Source organism: Cucumis sativus, chromosome 1 (assembly GCF_000004075.3).
Source record: "Cucumis sativus cultivar 9930 chromosome 1, Cucumber_9930_V3, whole genome shotgun sequence".
Classification (NCBI taxonomy): domain Eukaryota; kingdom Viridiplantae; phylum Streptophyta; class Magnoliopsida; order Cucurbitales; family Cucurbitaceae; genus Cucumis; species Cucumis sativus.
Window position 1 is genome coordinate 3000404 of NC_026655.2, and position 18104 is coordinate 3018507.

At 35.5% G+C, this 18104-nt stretch overlaps 2 protein-coding genes across 3 annotated transcripts; both read right to left on the minus strand.

Annotated features, from left to right (window-relative positions):
- Positions 1 to 4466: 4466 nt before the first annotated feature.
- LOC101207896 (superoxide dismutase [Mn], mitochondrial) lies at positions 4467 to 7712 on the minus strand. Its single transcript, XM_011651081.2, has 6 exons — positions 7225 to 7712; positions 6970 to 7016; positions 6770 to 6895; positions 6615 to 6671; positions 5021 to 5098; positions 4467 to 4763 (listed from the first exon to the last, which is right to left on the minus strand). The coding sequence occupies exons 1-6, from the start codon at positions 7535 to 7537 to the stop codon at positions 4656 to 4658; spliced, it is 729 nt and encodes a 242-aa protein (XP_011649383.1). The 5' UTR covers positions 7538 to 7712; the 3' UTR covers positions 4467 to 4655.
- Positions 7713 to 8270: 558 nt separating this feature from the next.
- Positions 8271 to 18034, minus strand: LOC101207400 (UDP-xylose transporter 3). Of its 2 annotated transcripts, none has more exons than XM_031889269.1 (8): positions 17872 to 18031; positions 17398 to 17552; positions 16257 to 16441; positions 15933 to 16000; positions 9684 to 9816; positions 9190 to 9351; positions 8809 to 9084; positions 8271 to 8721 (listed from the first exon to the last, which is right to left on the minus strand). In XM_031889269.1, exons 2-8 carry the CDS (start codon positions 17516 to 17518, stop codon positions 8605 to 8607), a joined length of 1062 nt encoding a protein of 353 aa, XP_031745129.1. In that variant the 5' UTR covers positions 17519 to 17552; positions 17872 to 18031; the 3' UTR covers positions 8271 to 8604. The 2 variants fall into 2 exon arrangements, with proteins under 2 accessions (XP_031745129.1, XP_004137369.1); XM_004137321.3 differs by having other exon boundaries at positions 8275 to 8721; positions 17398 to 17559; positions 17872 to 18034.
- Between the last annotated feature and the right edge of the window lie 70 nt (positions 18035 to 18104).

Consider the following 18104-nt stretch of genomic DNA (forward strand, 5'->3'; position numbering starts at 1 on the left):
TAAATAAGTACTCCCCCATTAGAATAGGAACACTTCTATGGTCCAACCCCTATGTAATATCATATTTTTATATATAAATCTATCATTTTTTTTTAAAATTTATGTTATACAATTTGGTGAGTTGTTATCGAACAATTATCAGTAAAATTGAATATTATAATTTTGAATTCAATCAACTAAGATTTCAAAGCTATCTTCGTTAAACTTCTTGACCTTTATATACATGAATCAAGTTCAACTATATAACATAAACATTTTATAATATATGAATAAGGTTGGACACCTTATTTTGTGGACACTATGGATGCGACCCATTTTATAGTTAGTACAAACCTTGTGATCCTGAATCGTTTATGTGGAGACATGAAAATGGAGGCATCCTATGAGTAAAGAGTTTACATAAGATTGAAACAATGCAATAATCACTTTTACGTTATAACACCATCAACTGTATAAAGTTAACTATTACAAGTATTTATGACTTAGGTAACATAAAATCTTAATCATTAGTTAACTATGAACTCCTCCTGTTCACATGGGATTGCCTTTTATTCTGCATAGGTGAGAGCAACTCAACAACGTGATGACATAATAAGTCTTCCATTTTAGGAGTAAAACCGGGTAGATAGCTGGAGACATAGGATGCATGGCGAAATTCACTTAGGGTTAGTAGTACAGATATCCACAGGATGAGGGTGGGGCCAAGGATGCCACTCCTCGTCCCCACCCCCTATCTCATTCCCCATCCACAAATTTTCCCACAGGAAGTGGGGTAGGGATTCCCTGTAGGGATTACGTAGGATCGCACTACAAGAAATGAAAAGAATCCTGATGTTAGAAAAAACGCCGACGAAAGGTTCGTCGGTGTTGACCACTTATCGTCAATGCAAGCAACGTTGCGTCGATGAAAGAGATCTTTTGCGACATATAAGAACCAGACATCAGGAAATGTTTAAAATTTAATTTAATATGTACACTTTCTCCGACATGCGACGAATAGTTTTCAGGAAAAGTTTAAATAATAATTCAATGTTTAAACTTTCCCTGGCATCTATCTGCCACACATCGAGGAAAGTGAAAATCGTAACGACAAATTTCCACTTTTCCCCACGTGTGCCTGATAGACGTCAGAGAAAGTTTGAACATTGAATTATTATTTGAACTTTTTCCAACGTCTACCTGCCACACGTTGAAAAAAGTGAAAATCGTAACAACAATTTTTTACTTTTCTCGACGTGTGGTAGGTACACGTCGGAAAAAGTTTAAATAATGAATTATTATTTACACTTTCTCCGATGTCTACCAGCCACATGTCGGGGAAAGTGGAAATCGTAACGATAAATTTTTACTTTTTCCGACATGTGAACTTTCTCTGACGTGTGGCAAGTAGACGTTGAAAAAAGTTTAAATAACGAATTATTATTTACACTTTTCCCGACGTGCTCCCTGCCTCACGTCAGAGAAAGTGTATGTATTGAAGTAACAAAGGTCATCTTTCCCTGACGTGTGGCAGGAGACATGTCGGAAAAAGTGTAAATAATAATTCATTATTTAAACTTTTGCTGACGTATTTACTACATACGTTGAGAAAAGGGACCTTTTCCTGATGTTTTTGAAGACGTCAAAGAAAGTTCACACTATTTCTTTTCCCTTCAACAGAGAACTGAATTCCACTACAACAAGTCATAGTTCTCCCGACGTTGGAGTGCGTCGAAAAAGATTCTAAAAGACGTCGAGAGATGGTCTCCAATGCAACACGTCGAGAGTGCCCTTTCCCCAACGTTCATTATGCTAACGACATAACGGTGTCGGGAACATGTGGCTCGCCCGACGCACAACTTAACGCCGGGAGAAGTGTTTTCTCGATGTGGCGTCGTGCAAGCTTTCCCCAATGCATATAAAATGGTGTCGGGGAAAGGCTTATTTTCTACGCAAACAATGGTCGGGAATAATTTGAATTTTTTTTTCTCATTTAAGTTTCTATTAAATTTCAATCCAATTTAATTCAATTAAAACTAAACAACCAAAGTTAATAATTGAATATAATGGCAAATCGAAATTGTATTATAATTAAATAAACGTTTCATTGTTTTCTAGCGAACTAAAGACGAGCCTTGAACACGCTAACTGCATGATTGCAGAACACTGCCTGAGGGAGGAGGAGTGAGATCAACAAATGGAGGAGATGAAGAAGATGATCGAGGAAATGAGTCAGGCATAGAAAGGTCCATGATCACTTGAGGTATGTACTTTTCAATATTTAATTTGTTTAATTTTGCATATGTGATATTCTACTTTACTTTTATGTCATTTGTAGGTTTGACGTCCGTAGCTAGAGCACTAGAGCATAATATAGCTTTCGGTTTTTTTTTTTATTAATGTAATTATTTTTGTATTGAACATATTTCGTGTATATTGTTTGTAATTAATTAAAATATTTTCATTTTCATAATTTGCTATAAATTTTGTCATGTCTGTGTTTAGGTAAATTAACTAAAACAATAATTACATAAAGACAAAAGAAATATAATAGAATTAATAATAAATTAGCTAAACAAAAAAATAATATTAAAAGCCTTTCCCGACGCACTTCTCACGTCGGGAAAGCCTTTCCCAACCTACGTTGACAAACATTTCTCTATCGTTGACGTGATCTGCGTCGACGAACATTTCTCTGTCGTTGACGTGATCTGCGTCGAGGAAAGTATCCCCAACGTGCTTTCCTTGACGTGTGGCTGCGGCGAGGAAGACCCTATTTCTTGTAGTGTCGGGTTCCTTATGGAAAATATTTTCCACTTTCGAGGAGAGTCCTGCGGGTTAAACGAATATCTCTAGTTAGTAGATAGGTTGTTTCTTTAAGGATTGGATCCAAGTCTTGAACAAGGGCCTCGATACCCTCTTATTGGCTCAAGAGAGATTCAGTTTATAAAGTTAGACGTTAAACTCATTGTTCAATAGTGGATCAGTGATACTTAAGGAGCAAGATGTAACCTTGAGGGTAAAACGGTGCTTTGACCGACCCCGTTGAGATTACGTACAACTTGTGAAGAATTAACTTACTAATCATGGTTATATCAGATGGAAAAAATATATATCTATAGTGAAAGGAGTGCAACTACAAGACTTTAGTGAAATGACCCGTTAGTTAATGAACGTTGATTAGCTTGATTTAAAAAGGTTTAGCTGGTTAATCTTGGATTGATGGAGCCTATGATTTATAGGTTCCTTAGGTTTTTCCTGCTCGTTTATATGAAATTAACTTATTAGAGTATGTTGGATTAATTCTCCATACACCTACTTAATTAAAATATTTATAGAATTCTCCTGGGTTCGTATAACTCTCAAACTTAAATAATGAAACCTATGCATATTAACCCCCATATTTTATCAATCCATGAAACTCTACTAAAATTCTCTTACATTAACCTACTTAATTAACTCTTAACCAATATCTATCACTTATCTAGAAACTAGAATCCCCTTTCCTGAAAGACAACATATAACAAAGTGAAATTTTGTATCAATGTGCTTGCTACAACATGGAACAGTAGATTTTTTGTTAAAGAAATATTTACTATTGCATCCTCTTGCAACATTCTATTTCTCCCGAACAGATTCTTTAGCCAAATTGCACGTTAAACACACGAATCTACAACAACAAATTCTGCCTCACAAGTAAATATGTTTATTTTAAAAAATGCTTTAACATTTCTCAAAATATCCCCCTTTTTTTTACCTAAAATGTAGGAGAAAAGAGAAATTAGAAGATTTGGTTAAGTAAGAGAAGAAGAAAACATTATCTAAGTGCCGAGATTAAGCAAATATTATTATGTAGAATAATGAGGAACAAGAAATGCTGAAAATGAGAATTCAAGATTGGGCCCAGATTAAGCGAGGATGAGAAAAGGAGAGAAGAATGAAGAGGAAAGAAGTTGGTTTGATGAAAAGGCAATGCAAGGGGGTTGGCATTGACAGATTAATGTCAATAGGTATATGCGTTTGTGTTCGAGTGCAGGAAGGTGATGGAAGTTTGGATGCAACAATAATGGAATAAATATGTTATCTTGATTGATGGTGTGAACTGTGGGAAGGGAAGAGGCAATACACATTTTTATCTTTACGAACAGCAGCACTGAACTCCTCTTTCTCCTCCCTTTTCCCAAACCTCCTTGGGGCCTGATGGCCATAGTGTAAGACTTAACAAAATGACCGAGTCATACATACTCCCCCAAGGATTCTGTCGCCTTCCCTTCCCTTGTCTCTACCATCTCTACCATCTATTGAGATGAATACCAATTATAGTTTCACTTTCATACTTATCTTCCAAACTTTGCACACACAGTCCGGAAACCAAGCCGAACCACATTACTACGGTTCAGTTCGTTTTGAACCAATAAATCAGTTTGGTTCGGTTTTGGAAACTGAACCGTTTCCACCCCTAAAAGAAACATGAACTGAAAACGATATAACTGGAAAAAGGTAACTCTCGTGGTCTCACGCATTCATCATCTTCTCAAACAGAGTACTTGGAACAAAGATACATTTCATCTCATTACAAGGCTTGAACATCCATGCGTACAAGGATGCTTATTATTCAACGTTCACCAGTACAAACTGAGGTTACAGAAGACTCAACAAAGAGCCCCAAGGGGCTCTTAACGACTCTCAACCAGGGGAGCTTCTTTTGCAAAAATGTCGCCAGCATATTTCCAATTTATAACCTTCCAAATGTTCTTCAGATAGTCTGGTCTGACATTTTTGTACTACACCATGAAAATGTTCAAAACACTAAGCAAACAGCAAAATAATCATCTAATGGCTGCAGGCCAAGTAAGAACGTATATCACACTGTAGCTTATCAATATGTGCATGCATCTTTAGCATTATCACCAAACTCCCACCCACATCATGGATCATTACCAGGTAACCCAACCGCACTACATGATCTTATCCAGATAGACACTCGGAAAAAGCAAAAGCAAATCATACTCCCAATGGGTTGAAAATGGAAAACATTTACCTGCAAATAATATGCATGTTCCCAAACATCAATCCCAAGCAGAGGCACTAAAGCAGATCCTTTTGTCACAAGTGGATCCTGAAAAGAGTTGCATCACCCACATGACTTGCAAATTTCAATCACTTATAAATATAATTCAAAATGCACTTTTGTTCTCCTAGATTTGATGTTAGTGCCTATTTGGTCCATAAATACTTCTAAATGATCCATAAATTAATTTTACCGTGAGTTAGACTAACAAATAATCGACAAGGCATATTGAATTGGTAAATTTTCATCGAGGTGACATTAATTACTATTTTTTGTTTTATTATTATTGAACTAGGCAGTGAAATTTTCTACTTTCTATTACTATTATTATTTTTTGCTTTCTCATCCCTTCTCTTCTTCACTCCCCACCATCTCTCTAAAACCACGGTTTTTTTTTTTTTTTTTTTCAGAAACCTTCATAGTTCATAGAAAGCAAAGCTCACTTCTAATTTGTAAAATGTTGATGAACCCTAAGTTTTCTTTTCCTTTTTTCTATTTTTATTTTAGGAAGAACCCTAAGTCAGTTTCCCACATCTTCTTCTACGATTTCGTTGCCCATTTTGCTCACATCTTCTTAGATTTCTTCCGCCCAATGCACAATCACCCAGTTGCCTATATCTTCTTGAATATTGTTCAAGTTGGGTCATTCATACAAGTGGGTACGTTTAAGGGGTGAGTGAGAAGCACAAGCTCTATAATAAAACTAAATTAGTAATTTATGCTCCATGAACATGACATTTGAATTTGAGGGAGAAGCACAAGCTCTATCAAAATATGAAGCTACAATGGTTGTTTCAAGAATTTCAAATCTGAAAAAAAAAGGGTTCATTTTACAAATTGAATGTGATTTTTGCTTTGTGAGAAAGTTTCTACAAAAACCTTGGTTTTAGAGAGATAGAGGGGAGTGAGAAAAGAAGAAGGGAGGAGAGAAATAGAAAGAGACAGGGAAATTTCTCAAACAGAGAGAGAAGGCAAAAAATAGAAAGTAGAAAATTCAAGTGTAACTAAAAATAATAACAATAAATAAGTAAAAGAATGTCAGCTTATTTGACATTGTCAATTCAATATGCCATGTCATTTTTCCACTTCTAATTTTCTAAACCTTGGGAACTAAAGTGTTCATTTTTAAATTTTAGGAACCAAATAAACACTATCCTCAATTTCCAGAGACTAAAAGTGCATTTTACCCAAAATTCTACATGCCAATTATACGTGTATGTATGATACAAAAAAACTTTCATTGAACAAAAATGGAAGAATACAGAAGCATACAAAAACCAAACCCTCAAAAAAGGAGGACTCTCTACAAAAAAAAAAAAAGAACTCCATCTATGCAAAATCATGTCAATTGAATAATTACAAAAGATCTTTGAACATGAAAACGAACCAGAGACCAAATTTCTCTAACATTCCTCTCAACCACCATAAACATCCTACTATTCCTCTTATCCCACAACACCCATGACAATAATAACAAGGTAGAGTAAGGCGAAATAATTGGGCAACTAAATACAACTTAAGGAACATGGATATGGCTTTTAAGCAAATAAACTTGGAGATATACCTGATTGGCCGTGGTTTCAACAGATAGCTTCTTCAGTTCTTTATTCAGAGCAAGCCACTAGAAAGAACTCGAAAAAGCTTCAGTTAAACGTCTTCTGTATATTAAGGGGCAGACAAAAGAAAAGAAAAAAGCAAATAAATAGGAGGAGAACATACCACCCATCCAGAGCCCTGTAAAGCAGTACCTTCTGCATTGACTCTCTGAATCAAGGCTTCAAGAGAACCGAACTCAGAGTCGATTGCCCATCCTAGAGATCCCTTTGGAGGCTCACCACCCCCTTCCTGCAAATATATTAAAGAAGAGAATGGATAGACTGAAACCTCTTCGAATCAGAGTCGTAAGGATTGAAACTTACATGAATTGGGGCCAGATTATTCCAAAAAATCGAATGATTAATGTGACCTTAAAAAGAAAAGGATCAGTTAACCAGTTGAGAAATGATATATATATACACACACACACACAAACACATATCTTTTAATCTACTCAACGAGCGTCGAACGATTTCCCAATTGAGTGACTCGATCTGATTTGATGTATTATACAAATGAGAAAGAATAACTCATATGGAAGTCTGAAAATCAAAAGAAGTTCATAAATAAAAGAAAACCTCCGCCATTGAATTTGATGGCACTCTGCAATTTGACTACGGTGGAGGTGTGGCCTTTGTTGATGGCCTCGTGAAGTTGCTCAAGAGCCTTGTTGTAGTTGGTGATGTAGGCTTGATGATGCTTCTGATGATGAAGCTGCATAATTTCGGCGTTGATGACGGGCTCAAGAGCGCCATAGTCGTAAGGAAGGTCGGGCAAGGAGAAGGTCTGCAGGCCGCGGAGATGTCCAGACCCTAACCCTCCAGAAATTGTTGGAATTAGGTTTTTCCTGCCTAGAATTCGAAGCGCCATTGTCGATAATCTCTCACACATACGCAAGGAGTTTTCCAACTAAAAGGTCGGAATTCGCAAGATTTCAATTAAAATTACCCTGATTCCAAAGTTACCCTCAATCAAAATAGAGAAGAGCCAAGGAAAAATGAATGAAGACAAACTTTCATATAGATGATAGGCCTCGAGATGGAAGCTTTGGGGAGCACGTGAGACCAATAGCCCCAAGTTTAACTTTCAAGAAAATGGTCAAATTCTACACCATAATTACGGTTCATAAACGACTTTTTGGAATCTAGTTTTTGGCCCCATGTTTTCAAAATAACCAACTAAGTTCCCTCTACTTTTTGTCTTTTGCACTCAGAAATGAGAATGCGTTCTGTTTTTGCACTGAAAAATGAGAATGTGTTGGATCGTTCTTCAATTGAAGGATAATGCCATTATAGAAATGAAAATTTTGCTTCTTCGGAACTCTGCTTCGGATTCATCATCTTTAATTAGTTGAACAAAATTGTGAAATTTATTTTTATTTAATTTTCAAAAAATTAAATGCTCAAAGTTCAAATTTCTATAAGTTTGGAAGTTTGAAAGCTTACTTTTAAAAAGTTGTACGGGTTTGAGAGTTCTAATTTCCATAATGTTTTGAAGTCCAATTTTTACAACTAAACTCAATAGCAACTGCCAACCATAGTTTAGGAGTGGTTTTTGCAAATTAGTGGCAATTCACCTTTCCTTGCCTCATTTGGTGGGGGCATCCGGATCGAGCATTGACAAATAAGGAACTAATATAGCTATAATTACCAAAATTTGAAATTTATGAAATATTGTTTCCAAGATGTTGTAAAACAGTGTATGTTCTCGGATGTTCAAATATTTGATATGCATCAAATAATCAGACAGAATCATTACTTTAACAATATTCATCTGCTAAAGGAGAAAGAGTTTCCTCTACCTCTCTAATTTTTATACTTCAATAGGTGTCGCACTCTTGATACACAGCAATCAGCATAAGAAGGTGGTCTTGCCAGCAATCTCTTCATTGCTGGGGTATAACTTGACCCACCGATTTGGGCTAACAACAAAATTCGTCAGCAAAGACGGCGAACCCCTTATGCATGCAGGTCCTTGTTTGAACTCCACGCTGGAGCTTTAGGCCCCACACTGTCCCCTAAGATTGCCGCTCCATTTTCAACACTTATTAGGGGATCGGATTCATTTTCCTTCGCCTACAAATAACATGTAGACTGTTTCAGTTCCATGGCGAAAGAGCAAGAGATAACATGTCGGTCAATTGCAGAACTACTAAATGGTACCTGGGATAGCTGTGCTGAGGATACTTCATTAGATTTCTGTTGGCTCTCAAGGGTGCAATAATAGGAATAGAGAACCATTCCAACTATGGCAACCAAGATTCCTAAAATGTTCCGCCAGCTAAATGGATCGTGAAGCAGCACATACCCAAAGGCCAATACTAAACATGTTTTTAGATGTCCTAGGACCTGATACGTAACTGCAGAAGTTTTTCCAATAACTAGAAACGTACTGAAGTTGACTGAGACAGAAATAAGGCAGGATAGTACAATAAAGAACTGTACACAGAAGCACAAAAACAATTTATGTCAGAATTAATATATTTAGTTAGGAAGTGAGAAGAAGATAGGGATCAGTAGGGAGCTCAGTTATTCAAATCTCACCAGCACTTGAGGAGTGTATTTGAAAGCAAAAACATTTAGATCAGTTAGACACCAATCCAGAAATGGGCCTGCGATGAACAGAGTTAATGCCTGATAAGGACAAGACTGGTACAGAAGTTGTGTTGAAGAAACTTTGAACTTCTTCTGAATGGTGTTTGTCATCTACGTTTAACTGGTCAAGGTCTTAAACAGAAAGGGAGAAGTGCAGGAAAAAAATAAGCTCGGCAAGATCTAAAAAGATGCTAGCAACTAAATCATATGCTTGCTAATAACAATAAACAATAAATCAAACAACAAATAACTGGTTAAACAAATAGGTCTGCTGGCCTTGTGAAAGACACTCTCTCCACTCTGCAACTAAATAATCGATCGCGAGGACGAGAAAGAATGCAAATTAAATCAATGCTTCCAGCAAGACATGCTTGAGCCCGAACATGAAAGCCACTCATCAAAAGGCATTCAAACAAGAGTAAAAGTAACTCAGCTTAGGATACAATCTGTGCAACACATGTGGTAAGAACTGCGAGCAGAGACAAGAAAGATCCCAGAGCATTTAATTGTAGATCCGTCACAGTTGCAATCCCAACACCCAGGAGGAGGATCATGAGTGAAAACTGGATACTTTTACTGCAACAGTAGTATAAATGTGAATATACTGCCAGGGAGTATATTTAGACAGGACAGGTTAATAACAACCAAATACGTATACATTTGCAGCTAAACCACCCATCTGATAAAATATAATTCAAAACTAAAAACATCATCATTTAAAGCACTCACAATTTGACCAACCTATAGAATTTAGATGAAATGTCAATATGAACTTAACTCAATTAGCACCTGTATGTACCTGAAGACAAGAGGTCTCAGGTTCAATTCCCCCACCCCTAAGTTGTATGAAACCTTAAAAAAAATATATATATAGCTGAAATTATTGTAGAAGTCACACAATACATCAATACTTGGGATCCGTCTAAGTGGGTTATCTTGGCATTAACATGGTTTATTTACTGGTCCCATTAAATCTGTCCAGCGCCTATGCAGTAGTTCAAGAAAACTAGAACGAATAGTTTGGAGAAACTTTTACGTACAAACCCTTCGAAGCTGAATGTGAAACCTTCTTTTAAGTAAACTAAATGGAGATTTTAATTGAATCCATCAGTCCTTTTTCTTCATTTAACATTTGTCCTTTTGTCAGCAGTGTCCTTGAAGTACCCTACTCTCTACTGTTGTTCCTTCCATTACAAGCTTTCTTTGCTTATTTGAGGGAGAAAACCATTAGAAAGAGGTAAAAATTGGAGGAATAAGTAACAGAATCCTATCTTGAGGTAAAGTGAAGTTACCAAAAGTTTCTGGATGAGAAATATTTTTTTTGAGGAGTTTGGCCCAAGGAGTTGGAGTGAAGTAGAACTCCATTTCTTGTTTGGTTTAAGGAGTTTGTGGGCTCACAACTAGAAAACATCAGTTTTATACTTTATTAACTCCTTACACTGTGGATTAGAGACTTCATAACTCCCTAGACTTTACAATTTCATTCCTTGCTCCCACCACCCTAGGTTGTTTCTAGAATCCAGTCAAACAACATTTCCAACTTTATCCTGCTTTCATAGTTTTCATCAGGAAACCAGTATGATTAAGCTCTAGCCTCTAAAATTTTACTGAAAGTTAGAGAATTTTTAAAGAAATAACCGTGTACTTTACAAATTAATTGCATAAAATGGTTCCAGAAGAGTGGTAAGAATATATTGGGTATGATCCTCGTGATTTCACAAAATATGACAGTGGAGCAAGTTGGTAGCACATGTTAGAGGCTAGAGCTTTCCCATTATACATAGTGTTGAATAAAATTTCTACTGGAGCAGCGCCACAGTAGTTCTGTCTTCATCTTCCTCTGTCTGGGCAGGGCCCTCATTCAATTCTTGAATCCTGACAATTTCTTTAAGCAACACAATCTCATTTGTACACATTTTCCATTCTCAGCTTAATCATTACAGCATAAGATGATGCTTCACAGAGGAAGAAGATAGAATATATATCAAGGAACAAGGCAAAGACATTGGGGAATACCAAATCTCAACCCTAAATCCTGAATAAATACCTTCAGTCCTCAAGAGGAGTGATCTAATTACACTACATTATTGATGCAGATGTGAATATGCTGAAAAACCAAAGCACATCACTGATATGTTACAACTTGAGGTTCCTCTTTTATTTAGTTGTTTTTTTTAGATAAGAAGCAATTTCATTGGCAATATGAAATTGTGAGGGGAAAGAAAGAAACTCCAATCCAAAGGAGATTACTGAAGGGATTATAAACCAACACAATGCGTATTGAACCTATAACCAATAATTGCAACTTTGCCTAAGCACTTGAATAATTCAAGTTACAAGTAAATAATGATGTAACTACAGTAGTTACAGGTCTGGTCTATTATAAAGAAGTTAGCTTTAGTTCTTTTTTTTTAAAAAAAAAACTTTGCCTTAGTTGACTGGATACTGGTTAGTACTTGTAAGTGTTTTAACAGTTGGTTGAGCCTATATAAGGCTCCCCTTCTCTGTCCGATTCTGAATCATCAACAACCCTCTGATTTCTTCATCTGGCATTTTGCATGAGTTTTCTTCCTCTTTGTTGCCAGCGGCTTCTTCTTGCCAGAAAGCTTCCAATTGGCGAGCAATACGATCTACTGTGAGTTGTAGATCCACTACTTGAGTGTTGATCTCCTCCACAGTTTCTTTGATGGCCAACAATCGACAGTTGAAGGTCTTGGCGAGAAAATTTCCGGGTCCTCAGGTTGAATCTCTGCATTCTTCCTTTTGTTCGAGTTGGTGGTGTTTCTTCCAGCCATGAGTCTCTTTGTCAAGGTTTGCTCTGATACCAAAATTTGGTGTAACTGATTCTTGAAGACAATCTTGAAAGAATACTTCTCAATTATTATATCAAATCGAAGAAGGGGAGCCTTATATAGGCTCAACCCAATGGTCAAAACACTTGCAAGCACTAACCAATAGCTGGTCAACTAAGACTAACTTTTAAAAAGAAAATAAAGCTAACTTAACTTTATAATAGACCAGACTTGTAAGTACTTTAGTTACATCAAATAATTCCAGTTAACTTCTAGACTTAATCCAACTTCCCCTTGTAATGATTGGATCAGCTTATACAAGCTGTTTGAGTTGTTTAGTTCAGAAAACATGCACAAAGCAAAAGAATATGTATGCAAATTAAGTACATTCAGAAACTTATTTTGCCTATTTTTATATGTAATACTATAAAATATCCTTTATAGCAGTAGAACTATGCTAATTTTGGTATTTTCTTGTTTATTGGGCCTGTATGCTTAATTGTTTATATGTCTATCATAAATGTGTGATACAAATCTATTATCAAAAAACATAAAACGGTATATTAGTGAGACATTGCAATAAATAATTTACCATTATTTTGTTATCAGTATTTTCGTTATTGAGATTAAGTATTACTAATAAACTAATTTTAACCTATTGATATGGTACATAAATAATGGATGGAATGAACATGCAAATAATCACTAAATGGTCAAATATCATCAAGATACACTTATAATACTATTGATGATATATTAAAGAACTAATTATAAATATGCATGTTAGCTATCACATGAAAGTTAAATGTCACTTATACATACTAATTTATTTTCTATTGATAAGGTATAAAACTAATAATAATTTATACCTTATTGTTATTGATATAGAGATATCAAATAAGCATGCTAAAAATAATTTGTATAAAACTAAGTGAAATTTTACTCTATACATTTTTTAATTTTATTGATATAATTATTAACGGTATACCTAATAGTGATTAAGCCTGCATTTCTTTTTATTTTCTTTTTTCTTTTTTCTTTTTTTTTGTAGGAATCAACCAAATAATTATTGAATTTATTACTAATATACATTTTTTTAATTTATTGATATGACATTATCTAGGATAGACCTAATAATAGAGTACATAAACAATCATCGCCAGAAAACAAAAGTTAGATACCACAAATTTATATTTTTTTATATGTATTGATATGATAAATCAATTCATAGACCCTATAATAAATGAGCATGCAAATAATCATGAACCGAAAACAACTTTATATCACCAATACACCATTTTTAATTCTATTGATATGGTATATCAATGATAAATCTATACCAAATGAGAATGCAACAATCATAGATAGAAAACAAAAGCTGAATATCATTTATATTCCATCTTTGAGAAGAGAGTGGAAACATAAACAATCTTAGCCTATGGATTTCCTTACCTCGGGTGAGCCAAAAAGACACCTTCAAATCGAGACGTATTATGGTGGGCTTATCTAGTGTTGTGCGAGCTAGAAGTTAATCATTAACTATAATAACCAACTTAATGCCCCAAACACCTTTTTAGTAATAGATCTATTCGTGATACACCATGATTACTGACAGGCTTATCAGAGAAGTCTATTAGTGATATACCTCAGTCATTGATAGATTGCACTCCTAGACCTTAGTTAGTGATGGGTCTAGGGCTGTGACTAATAAGATTATGCCATATTTACAAAGACTTGAGATTATGCAAGATTTGCTATTATTTTGTGTTAGTTTGTCAAATCTGCAATTGTCCCAATTTCTAATTCACTAGTTTGGAAATTTAGCAAAGAGAAAAAGAAGGAATAAAATATGCCCCACGTGAAGAAATATAGAAATAGTTCACTCTTTAGTAAAATGTATGTTTTTATTTATGAATTCATATCAGTCCAATTTTACCCAAGCTCCTAACTAAGTTGACAGATTGCGTTGGCCTTTCAAGTTTTCTGAACAACTCTAAGATTAAAGTGTTCAAGGTAGGATCAAGACTTCGATATGGCCATTGATTAGAAAATGATTATGTAAGTCTATTATTTCTAAGCCAAGAAAAAGTTACCGAGTTTTTCATATTCTCATATATCCTTTTGAAGAAAAGTAGATCATTTAGGTCCCTGACAATTCCATTAGCTACATTAACCAGAAACATGTGAATATCATGCCTGTTAAGTGCTCATATTGTCAAAATGGCTTATTTATTATTCAAATATCAAGAAAAAGAACAGAAGACCCGCAAGCGTATGAAATCTCTAGTTCCTACATTTCAAGCTGTCATTGTTTCTTGTATATCATAGGAAACAAGAGCTTTAATACAAAGAAAGTGGATATAACAGAAGTTGGATAGTGAATACAACAGAGATATCTATCTAAATAATCTTACAAGTTATAACACAAACGAACAAATCCAAAATAGTGAGAATGCTGCAAAAGAACAAGGCGGGGCACCTAGAACAGTCATACAACTGTGAAGCACTAAAAGGCCAACTAGGGAGCATTTGTTAAACAGACATCAGTATGAGAAAAACGCTTGTCACAACTGGAAGTCAGAGTGGAAGAAGAAAGAGAAGAACCCTCGGGTAAGAGTCTGACTTGGTGCTCAACCCAGTTTCAGTAGGTCCCACTCCTATTTATAGGTTCTAATATAAAGAGATAGAGGTTTTTGATGTAGTTGCCCACGTTTTTGCTTTTTTCATCAAGATTGGGTTGGTATAAAGACCATGAGAGATCTATTTCAAGTGTGAGTAGCCCTGTAGATCCCCCAAGGCCATTTTTCCAGGGTAATCAGAGTCACCTTTGACCAGGGGCAAACGGAGCAAGTTACTAGGAAAGAGTTTCGTATTTGAAGTGATACCAAAAGTTAAAGTTGAGTTAGGAATTAGGCATACCTAAGTAGGATATTCAAATCAACATCCTTCTAGCTTAAGATTTAGAAATATTCTGTGCCACAATATGATTAGTATGAGTAAAATGCTTGTGCGTCCAAAGTCCAAGGCTACTATAGCCTGCGAAGTGGAGTGCTTGGTAACCAATGACTAATGAGTCTAATTGGAGTTTTATAATATTTAAGTTAGTTTATGGAAAATTTTCTAGGTAGTCAAACGAAGAAAGTTACTGTTAGCCATGAGGTCCCCCTATCATCCATACTTATGAGAGGAAGGGCAAGAAGGGCAATTCCTTTAAGTAAAAGGGAACATGGGATCATGGTGTTTGTTATTTTGGCAGGAGAGAACCATTGTGCTGGAGAGGTTTATGTAGGCGTGTTGGAGCCTCTTGGTTCGTTTGGATTTCTAGGGTGAAACTTGGAGCTCAAGGAGAGGAATCAGCACTCTCAAACTTGCTGGACGTTATATTGTAATCTTGTTCAGAGACTTGAGGCTGTATTGTAATGTTCTTTGCAATATATATAGCGAACAGAGAGTATATTCCCCCTGTCTTCATATCTTGTTGGGTATTTCTGAGTAGAGGGATGCCTAACAGTTACCAAGGAAGATTTCCATATTTATTTTGATGTTGAGGGTTCCATTTAAGTTAGGAATCACGCTTTTGTTGAATTAAGATATCCAAATCAACGGCATTTTGTAATGAGCTATTTTGTGCCTCAGTACAGGTCATACAAAAATCCTAACAAAATCATTATAAACTAAGTTCTAATTTCATCTAAAATAGTAACAAGAAAGGTGTGAGAAAACACACCTGATGATGACAAATTACCACTAACCCATTTCTCATAACACACTATAGATATTCATGTAAAAATCTTGGTACAAAATCATAAGAACAAAACTGAATGGAAGCAAAGGTCTCTTGCTTAAAAATTGGAAAAAAGTCGCTTTGTACATGAAAGTTCCAACAGTTATTAGACTCACCTGAACATTTTCCTGAAGAAAAGGGTCTCCAAAAGAACAGTACAGGGGATGATTGCCAGTTTCGTCATCTGGTATATCAGTCAATATACTCTTTATTCAAAGATTTGGGAGATAAAAATAAATCAACACTTGATTTTATAATTAAAAAATAATTCATGAGAAAATAAAATCACTAATGTTATATGAGTAAGAGCAAGCTCAAAGAGAGCACATTTATTGCTCAAGGTTTGAAACTTTGAGACTTAACATTGCATCTTAGAAAAAGAGGATAAACTATGATGCCATATAATGGATTACACATTCTGCTCATAAATGTGATTTTACCTGGTAGAAGCCAACAGAGTTGAAGCCCAAGCTAAGATTTAGAAGCCCAATTGAGATTCCATTTAGTATTCCAAATCCCATTACAGCTCTCGCGTCAAAAGGCTTATGTTCAAATAGTTTCATCAATAGTGCCACATGAAGGGAACAAAATGTAACAAGCAGATGCCAGCTTGTCAATGTAGTGGCTGTGCATCATCCAAGTTCCATTAATGAAAGAGTTCACATACAAAGGATAAAGAGCCATGTATCAACAGGTAGCTTATGCTCATAGTTTGGCGTAAATAAATAGATGGAAAGGGAAAGGCACTCTTCTCTTGGTAAAATTACAAGACCTGTAAACTGATCTAGTTTCAAAAGGTTGCAATTTTTCTGGAGGCATGTGATAAGTTGATAATGTGACAAGTAGATAACGTGAATGCTAGATCCTTTTGAACTGAAATTATTAATGTTATAATCAGACAAAAAATTTAAGAGAGTAAGCTCATAGGCTGAAAGGTCTGCACTAAGTTTATTTTATTAACAAGATATAGGTATGGAAAAATTACGATTTCTCTACTCAATCTTTTACACTCCTCCTCACATGTAGTTTCGTATACAAACTGCGGTACAGTTGATCTTAGAAATCAATAATTAATAGGAAACTAAAAGTAAAGAACATGAGGATTTAAAACAAGGCTTCGTGACTAGGTATGATGTTAAATTGTCTAATGACCTAAAAGCTTAAATTGTGTATGGATAAATTTGATCTTTTCAAAACATCTTTTTAACAGAGGATAAAAGTGAATACTACATGGATTTACATAGAATAGAAGTTCATTAAAGTCTCGTAATGGATTGCGGTGGCAGGAAGCGCAAGTAAAACTTCTCTGTGCTTGAAATGTTCAGTCAAGAATAGATCTAAGTCTACCAAATCCAAGCTCTGGTGGCAAATCTTAAGATCAATGAAAATTTTATGTGAGATATCCAAGCCTATAATTCTTATATAGATCCAGAAACCAATTCTTAGAAAGGTTAAACGTTCGTCCCTCAGTTGGGAGGGGAATAGATACGTCAATATTGCTCACGGATACTTGTCGAAATAAATGCAAGAAATTAAGGGTTTAGAGACTAAATTGAATATATATTTAGCGAAGAAACTCACCGAATGTGAAACCGAGTGTGCTAATAAGTGCCTTGTTGCATATGACAATCGAGACAGACGAAACCACCGACAAACTCAATGCCCCGATAGTCCCGAGCTGGAACTTCTGGCTGTCACTCATTTTCAGGCTGCTCAGTGTCGAGTCTTGCCACGATCTGGATTCTACAATTCCACTCACCACCGTCAAAAAAAAAAAAAAAAGAGTAGGGGAATAAACTACGAAGAAACATGACGGTGCTAGCAGAACAAATAGAAATTGATCAAGCATCACCAAATTCGGGCGTGGCGTAATTCATTCATTATAATGAATTAGAAACAAGAAAGCATGAAGCAGCAGAATTGAAAAATGAGCAGAAAGAAAAAAGAAGCAAAAGTAATTGAAGAATACAGTGAACAAGATCTGTAGAAAAATGGAAGTGAAAAACGCAGATCTACCAGGTGGACAGAAAAGTGAAGAAAAAGAAAGGGACATACCGCGAAGAGAGATGGGTAGGTTTTTGCGGTGCGCTAGGAGAGTATCTGTAACATAATATTATGCAAAGAAGATTGATTGGAGCAGTCTGCGTGGGCTTTAATGGAGACGGAGGAACGCTAACAGTTATGACAATGGTGAAATGGAACGAAGAAGAGCGTTTGTGAGTCATAATACCAACACCATCGAATTTTATTAATTTTTTTTAATTTTATTAATTAGTACTCGGAGAGTT